Source organism: Coffea eugenioides, chromosome 10 (genome assembly GCF_003713205.1).
Source record: "Coffea eugenioides isolate CCC68of chromosome 10, Ceug_1.0, whole genome shotgun sequence".
NCBI classification, from domain to species: Eukaryota; Viridiplantae; Streptophyta; class Magnoliopsida; order Gentianales; family Rubiaceae; genus Coffea; species Coffea eugenioides.
The window spans coordinates 8,208,809-8,217,698 of record NC_040044.1 but is presented as its reverse complement, the minus strand read 5'-3'; the positions used below and the strand labels follow the sequence as shown (position 1 = coordinate 8,217,698).

At 31.6% G+C, this 8,890-nt stretch overlaps 1 protein-coding gene across 1 annotated transcript; it reads right to left on the bottom strand.

Annotated features, from left to right (window-relative positions):
- Nucleotides 1-842: 842 nt before the first annotated feature.
- Nucleotides 843-6,993, bottom strand: LOC113750322 (oligopeptide transporter 4-like). Its single transcript, XM_027294315.1, has 6 exons — nt 6,454-6,993; nt 5,071-5,168; nt 2,576-3,178; nt 2,193-2,445; nt 1,815-1,997; nt 843-1,589 (listed from the first exon to the last, which is right to left on the bottom strand). Exons 1-6 carry the CDS (start codon nt 6,991-6,993, stop codon nt 972-974), a joined length of 2,295 nt encoding a protein of 764 aa, XP_027150116.1. The 3' UTR covers nt 843-971.
- Between the last annotated feature and the right edge of the window lie 1,897 nt (nt 6,994-8,890).

Below are 8,890 nucleotides of genomic sequence, written 5' to 3'. Positions count from 1 at the left end.
CAAAAGAAAATCAACATGAGATTGTTTTTCTTTATATTTGAAATATATATATATAATAATTAAAATATATATATACGATACAAGTAAAATAAGATTTTAAAAAAATATGTAATCCAGATTCCAGACGTACCCATTGTCTTTAGTTCTTAAATATGTAGGGACATTTGTGCATACAGCACAAGTTCTAGCGGGAGCGTCCACATAGATGCTGACATGGGAAACTTCTGTAATTTTGCTCTTATTGTCCATGTTTGGTGCATATATCACCTTTTTTTTAGGTGGCTAAATTCAATTTGGCTCGATAAAGCTACAGTATAGATGTTCTTATATTGCAAGAATTTTTGCACTTTCTCAAAACGCAAAATTATTTGAAAATTTTCATAGTTTACATGTGAAAAGGCTATATTATAAAAGCAAAAACGACAAATATCAGTTACTTCAAATGTAACAAGAAGGTTTGAATTATATATCATAAAATGGTAAGAAAGTCTATTGAATTTAGAAATAGAGAATTCATCCCATATATCTAATGGAAAATCCAATACTAAGCAACATATGAGTTATCTGATAGACGCAAGTTAAAAATGGTCTACTCTGATATTTAGAAGTTTTCATATTTGTATTTATCGTTTAATTATACTGTATCATTTTTTGTAGATAAACTCATACCTAATACAGTACAATTTGACAGCAAAAACAATTTTTTTCTCGTAATGTATGCTAATTTGCTAAGCCAAACTTCTTTCGCGTGGACAAAACAACTTCAGCAAGTAAATTTCTGCTAGACGCTCAGAACTTAAAGCATATGCAGGAGCAAGAAAAAAATCCTTCAGCATTGAAGATGATATAAAACACCATTGCTTATGGAGCAATTTGAAAAGATTCTATCTATACACAGCTCTGTGTGGTAATTTTTCCAAAGCTCAAGCTCTATCTTACAACTTTCAAACTATGGGGAAGCAATACAGTAATCAGTGAAATGTAGGACAGCCGTCCACAGATATGCCTTTAGCAGTAGGACAAGTTGCCAAGTCACAATGCTCAGGGTTATTGTTACCCCACCAGGATATGCTTCTGTTCTCCATGCCAACAGTTAAGTAAAGCAGAACTGCCATGAAAGCCACTCCAGCATCTAATGCCGCGGAAAGAATGTAGTTGTATCTCTGCCACCATTTCTTTCTATACCTGAAGACAAAGAAATTGAAGATTGTTCCTACCAAAATCCAAGAATTGTAGTTCAATGCGGTTGCTGGTGGCATATAAGCAGTTGCACCAAGGACTACTGGAAGGTTAATAAGAGGAATCCAGGTCTGCTTTGGGAATTGTTTGTGCAAGAGCCACATTGCAAGTGGTCCTAGTAATCCTCCAAGGAAGAACCAGTTAAGTGCTGAATAATTGCCATGAGGGCCGAAAATTCGTTTTGGACCAACCAAACCCCAGATGACAGAGGCATCAAAGAAAACTCGATCACCGGGACATGTCCAAGGACTGTTTGATGTCATATCCTGGTGGCATATGTCTTCAACCGTATGCAACAGCCACCATGCTACACCAAGATTAACTGTTCCAGCAATTATAGTCCCAAGGAACTGGAAATGCAAACCGAGATAAAGATTTAGTTGATTAATTGCAAATGGAAGTATTAAGATCTTATTATGAATCTAACGTATGCCATCTTTCTTATGTTGATAATCACATATGAAGTTGCCTAAACATCTGATTATCAGCCAACGAAAGCTCAAAGTTACAGATCCTATTAACAGTTAAGGAAAAGCAAGTTGTCAATAACTTAATACAATCTATTGAGTTAGTACCTGAACCAAGAACATTGATCTTGGAGGGATCTTCATATAGTGGCCGAGCTTGAAATCGCTCAGAAAGGAGATTGCTTGAGTCATGCTCATGTAACCATAGGTCTTAAAAGCGACATTTGCAGTGGGTTTTCCAGGATAAATGACTCCCATGAGATACTCTGTGATTATATTTAGACCTGGAGTCTGTGATACAAACATCAAAATTCAATTAGCTAGATTAATTGTTTGCTAATTGACCAACACAATCTCTTGTAGCATTCTTAAGAGAATCAAAATCAGTGTAATCTAAGATGACAAGAAGCTGCCTACTGTAAGTGAGTGCATAATCGACTAACAAAGGAAATGAAAATGAAAGCTGCAGATGGATTTCAGTATTACCTGATTAGTTGTTGCAGTGATGATGCTGATGGGGAGGGTAAACAGGAAAGAAACTGCAGCTGCAAGTAGAAGTCCCCAATAAGGCATCTGGACTTCTTTTTTCAAGAAAATGCAGAGTGCAAGAGAAACAATAAGTGTCGCCAAAAGAAGCACGATAAACCACATGTTAGGAATGTCTTTGTACTTTCTCATCAATCTAGTGTGAACATCCGGCTTTGCATTTGAAGAAGCTCGATAACAGTCATATATCTCTCTGTCATATTACAAATAGCTATTAGATATATTCAGGGCCAGAGAAAAGGTGATTAAGCATTCACTAATCTAACATGGACAAAAGCTAAAATTACCAATAATGGAAAGTCAGCAAAACTAGAGAAGGTTACCTCCCATAAAACAAGGCAACATGAGTGAGAGTAGAGGCAATGGTGGCGAATCCAAATCCATATGTGAGAGCAAAGAAAGTGCTCAAGTTAATTCTCCCTTGTTGCTCATACTGCACTTTATCCAATTCAAACTTCTGATTAACAATTGCTAATATGTTGTACTCCTGACCTTGTGCGGTGAAAAGCTCTGAAGAAAATATTGGAAAGTTTTTGGCATTGTACACATTAAGTCCCCAGTAAGATATAGGAATTACAAAATACATAACCAACACATAGCCAACAAAAACATTGGCAATAGCAAAGAAGGGAGAAATGAGAGGGCTGAACAGGAAGGAAGCCACTGTTGACCAGTCCAATGTGAAGGCTCCAAGTCCTAATCCTTTCAAGCCTGATCCTAGTTGCTGAGCGGTGACTGAATTGGGATACGCCCAGCATACCCATGAAATGCTTGACAGAGCCTGGAATAAGAACCCTGGAACCAAGTACCAGATAAAACTACAAACCAATGCTACCACAAAGAATTTTGTGCGCGAAGTTTGTCGCTTATTGCCATTTCTCTCCCCATTTTCATTGCCATCTGCATCTTCTTCCTCATGCAGTGCCCTGTAATAGTCAATAGTGCAAATTTCTTGTTTCACTACAAATTGTTTATGCGGTGTAAAAGTTACTTGAGCACTCAGGTCTTCCCACTAATTTGCTTTACATGGGAAGGACTTGCAAGAAGTTTCCATTTCTTCTCAAACTCAAAGTAGACAGGCGTCTTCACTAATTTATGATCATATATCTTATGCAAATTTTCTAGTTGGAAGTATTTTTACTGCATTCTGTTTTTCGTTGCATGACAACAAAATGGAAAGAATGTAAATACACAAAAAAAAAAATTTTAAAAATCTCAAAATTTTAACAGTTTCTAAACTTCTTTGTTCCATTGCATTTCTTACTCGACACCATTGGTAACTTCCAGGCACAAGTGGAACTAGGGGACGGAAAAAATTAAATTTTCCTCATTTAGAAAATTAAAATTTTTTAAATATTCTTTATAAACTTAAACTTTTGTCCCCCACATAAAACTTGAAAATATCTTGTGTTATATACCTAAGTTTAGATGATTAAGATCCGCTCTGTCAAAGTAAATTTGTGATTCCTTCTATGATTCTAGGTACTAATTAAGTTAAGAAGAGCAGGACAGGTTTCAAGAAGATTTTCTATCTGACACCTGATCATAACAGCCTACAGCCTTGGAGGGTGAACTGGAGACGTTATACTTGATCATATCAAGAGTTTGAAAATGGTGCCAGAGAAAAAAAAAAAGGGAGTTGGAAAAAATTAGGAAACATAAAGCTGATATTTTGGACCTTGTGATGTTCACGACCATGAAGACAGAGACTGGATTTGGAAAATAAGGGCTGAGATTTGACATTTCCAAGTTTTAGGCACTCATCAAGGGGCATGATTAGGGCCATTCATAAGGGTTTGGACTACAGGCAAAGCTTTCATTAGTTTTCGCCATTGATGTGAGGTGTGCGTACCTAAGATCTTCTCATCAACAAAGTCAAGAAAGAAAAACAAAAATGTTAAGGTCAACCAAATTAAGCATGTAGCAACAATGACAGAAAAATATTATCAACGATACAAATTTGTGTGAAAAATACTTTCGACATAATCTGCTTGTTTTGGGTATGAAGACCTAAGATATGAGATCTGGATGTAGGAAAACCATGAGATAGACAGAGAAAATTCCTTTTATCATTTGTGATAACAGAGAAAATCTACAAATATAATATTATATATTTTATAATCTCAATTTTCTAAACTATGTGCTCTTTGTGTCTAGCGTGCTCAGGTCTTCAGTTAAAGGAGAATTTTAGCCTTGTAACTTTTGAAATTTAGTGTATAAATCAAAGTGGGGCGACTTAGACAGAAGATCAGTTGCTTTCAAATAGAGCTTTTAATGAATTCATTTGCTAACAAGTTCGCCTTGGACTCCTTTGAGTTTTAAAACAGTTCCATCATATAATAGACGAATCGAGCTTGAACATTGTTAGGTTCGTTTGATAATCGAGTCAAACACAAACCTATTCATGAACTATTCTAATAGGTTCGTGAACTCATATTTAATTAGAAAAATAAGTAAATACAAGTATAAATACATTTAACATTATTAAATATATATATATATATAAATGCCTTGTATTTTTCATTAAAAAAGTAATTGTAAATAAAATTAGTATTATTTATTTTGTAAAATAAAGAATATAATTAAATGAATTTGACTCATTTAGTTTAACAAGTTGAATTCAATTCGAACCCCAAATATTTATATAAATTAACTTGTTTTATATATCACACAAACAAACAAAGCCTATACACCAAGTGTTGGACTCAATTAGACTCGTTAAAAGCTCTACTTTCAAGGTGAAATTATTAGTGTGGAACACGAACATCATGCAGAAATCTTCTACCAAAAAAAATTTATTATAGTACGTGAAACATACCGAAACAGGGAGATCTGGACAAGATTGCTGGGCCACCACATGTGTGCCGGCTCAACCACGTATTTCCTTAGAAGCCCAGCCCATCCGTAGCCCAAAACCTGCCCACCCAACGTTAACATCAACCTATTAAAGGTTTTCCAAATAAAAAAATAGGGTTAATTACACTTTACCCGCCTGAACTTGGGGGTGAGTAACACTTCGCCGGCTGTACTTCGGAAACAAACACTAAAATTTTTACATATGGAGCACAATTTGTAATACTATCCCAACGATCACTTTGTTAACTGTTGCTCAGTATTCTTTACAAATCTGGCTATAAAGGAGCAACTTGAACTTTTGCACATTCCAAATTAAAGAAGCACGCTATTCAATCATTGTACAATTTGATAAACATCCAGGAATTCAAACAAAATACACAAATTAGAAAAGCAACTAGATAGTAGAAGATGCATAAAGCCTCATACCCATCTCATATTTCATCAAAATGCTCAATCAAGAAGGAAAATACTTCGAGAGATAAGATGTACGTACTTCCACCTTAAATCTCGTTGATGCTTCATCGATTAAAGGCCACCAATTGTAATCTTACAAGAGGAATCATGATTTGCAGAAGTAATAGTTTTGGAAGAGTTTTAGAAGTTTTTAACTTGTTGCCGATGACATTTAAGATTATTTAGTCTTTTTATTTTCTTTTTTTTAAATGTTACATGAAGTTTCATAATTTAGGCGCCAATATTCCTGCCTAATGGACAAAAGTTGTCCATACAAATAATATATATGGGCATTAATGTTAGTTCACTAAATTTTTGTACGGAATTCTAAAATTTAATCTCAGTAGGAGTTAAAGTGTATATATTCTAAGTACAGGGGGTTAAGTGTATATATTCCTGCCTCTTTTGGATGGTTAGCCAGTTCTTGCGTATGTTTTAATCTAAATAGAAGGACTGCTTTGCAAGAAGCATCTTGGTTCATGCTCATGACTGCATCAAAAACCGTAGAAACAATAAACAGAAGAAGTAGTCAAAAATGCTTTCCATTGGATTCTTTACCAGACTAAACAAATTTTCAAGAAAAAAAAAAATGTAAATGTGAAAATTTTGCATGAAAACTTTAAGATCGACATCAATGCTTGCTCAAGATGAAGACTAGGAAATTGGAACCTTCCTTTCTACATTTTTGTTTGACTCAAACACTTGTTGGGATTAAAATTTAAAAAAAGGTCGGCGGCTAATAAATTCTTTCATGCAAAATCTGACGAAACATTTTGCAAGGCACAAGCAACATGCAAAGTCTCGTATCAACCAAAAAATTGTATGACAAGAAAACATGAATCCTATGCAATGTAAAAATGCAAATATATATATAAAACGCGCGCGCGCGCACCTGGGTTGTGATGATAAGAAGCCAAGCAGCAAAGAAAGAAATTTTTCTTCGATAAAAGGCAATGACGAGGTCAACTATCCCAACAGCATAGGCAGACCCGTTTCCAAAAGCAGTGCCAGCATTAGCAAAAATGGATATAAGGACGTGCTCCTTCATGTTAAACGGACCCGGGTTAAGCGAAAACTTCCTGGACCCAAACCCGGGTAGCCGGAACTGGGTGGTGGGTAGCACAGCAGCCATGAAGCGTCCGGTGGGGAGAGTTGCCACCACAACTGGGATCTGGGTTATGATCACTGTCTCCCTCCGGTAAGAGAAGAACTGGTTCAGAAATGAGAGAAGTGTGCAGGAGATGATACCCAAGACCCACATCCGAAAAGTCCATACTGGTTGATTCGGGTCGTCTGTGTTGGGTACGGTTAAACGAACCTCCTCTATTGGCGAAAGCTCATCTTCATCCGCTGCGCCAGTAATCTTGTTATTATTGTCAATATCTTCTTCGGGTATTCTTTGTTCTTCTATATTTCCCACTACTTCACTCATTCTTTGGAACTAGGAGAAATGATAAAAGAGACCAGTTTTGGTTTTTTTTTTTTTTATTTGGGCATGGGGAAACAATCGTCTAAGTACATGTTTATATATAGCGTGTAAGGAAAGAAGGGAACTACAGATTGAGACAGAATTTACTCTTTTTTTTTTGGGAAAAAATAAATCGAACAGAGATTCTTTTTGTTTGTTTTGCATTTGGTTGATGGAAGGTTACAGTAATGGTTTACTAATAAGTGAGTAGTTTAAAGCAAGTGTCATGACGACGAAATAGTTGACGTGAGGTTAATGGGAAAGCAACTATTCGGCCATTCAATTGCTTAAGATCAAGTAGGCTGTAGGTGCCTAGGAATAAATAGTCAAATTTGAGGATGGATATTAATGTGCATGGGAATCATCTCAACTTGTTAGTTCTGTATTTTCTGACTTGTCGTTGGATTTTGTTTCATACCATAAGAATCAAGATTGAGCCCCAAAATTGTTGCTTGGTTGGAGGGTATAGGAATCAAGAATTGGATTGAGCCCCAAAATTGTTGTTTGGCTAATGGGTATAGGTTTTGAAATCTTGGAATGATTCATGAAAAATCAGTCACTCTCAATACCCAAGTAGATTGGAGGGTTTTGATGAATCCCACATTTGATTCCAAAATCTTTAAAAAAAAAAATTATTTTTGGGATTTTTTAAAAATATATATTGGCTCTGTTTCTATATATTAATATTTATTTATTTATATATATAATATTTTTTATTTCAATTTTGTTTTATAATATGTATATTAATATATATTTATATGTATATTAATATATATTTAATATACATATATTAATATATATTAATATATAAATTATAAAAAAATTGAAATATATATTTATATATTTATATACTTATATATATAAATATATCTATTTATTTCAATTGATATAATATCTAATATACATATTAATATTAATATAATTTATATATATAATAAAATATAAATATTAATTGAAATATACATATTAATATATGTTAATATACATATTATAAAACAAAATTGAAATAAATATATAAATATAAATGTATAAATATTTTTGTTATATATATTTTAAACAAAAATATTTATATATAAATATATATTATTTTTTCAATTGATATAATATATATAATATACATAATTGACATATTAATATTACTATAATTTATATATATAATATACATAATTGAAATATACATATTAATATATATTAATATACATGTTATAAAACAAAATTGAAATAAATATATTTATAAATTTATATAAATATATTTATAAATATATTTATAAATTTATATCAATATATAAATAAATATATTTATATATTTATGTAAATATAAATATAAATAAATTTATAAATATATACATAAATATTTTTTAAACAAAAATATTTATATATAAATATATATTATTTATTTCAATTGATATAATATACATAATTGAAATATACATATTAATATTACTATAATTTATATATATAATATACATAATTGAAATATACATATTAATATATATTAATATACATGTTATAAAACAAAATTGAAATAAATATATTTATAAATTTATATAAATATATAAATATATAAATAAATATATTTATATATTTATGTAAATATAAATATAAATAAATTTATAAATATATACATAAATATATTTTAAACAAAAATATTTATATATAAATATATATTATTTATTTCAATTGATATAATATACATAATTGAAATATACATATTAATATTACTATAATTTATATATATAATATACATAATTGAAATATACATATTATTATATATTAATATACATATTATAAAACAAAATTGAAATAAATATATTTATAAATTTATATAAATATATATAAATAAATATATTTATAAAATTAT

What these genes read in the sequence shown, in the direction of transcription:
- LOC113750322 (XM_027294315.1), bottom strand. Translation starts at nt 6,993, where the DNA reads ATGAGTGAAGTAGTGGGAAATATAGAAGAACAAAGAATACCCGAAGAA. An exon ending in TTCTTATCATCACAACCCAG is followed by an intron (nt 5,169 to 6,453) that starts GTGCGCGCGCGC and finishes TTGGGTGGGCAG; the next exon opens with GTTTTGGGCTACGGATGGGC. An exon ending in GTCCAGATCTCCCTGTTTCG is followed by an intron (nt 3,179 to 5,070) that starts GTATGTTTCACG and finishes TGACTATTACAG; the next exon opens with GGCACTGCATGAGGAAGAAG.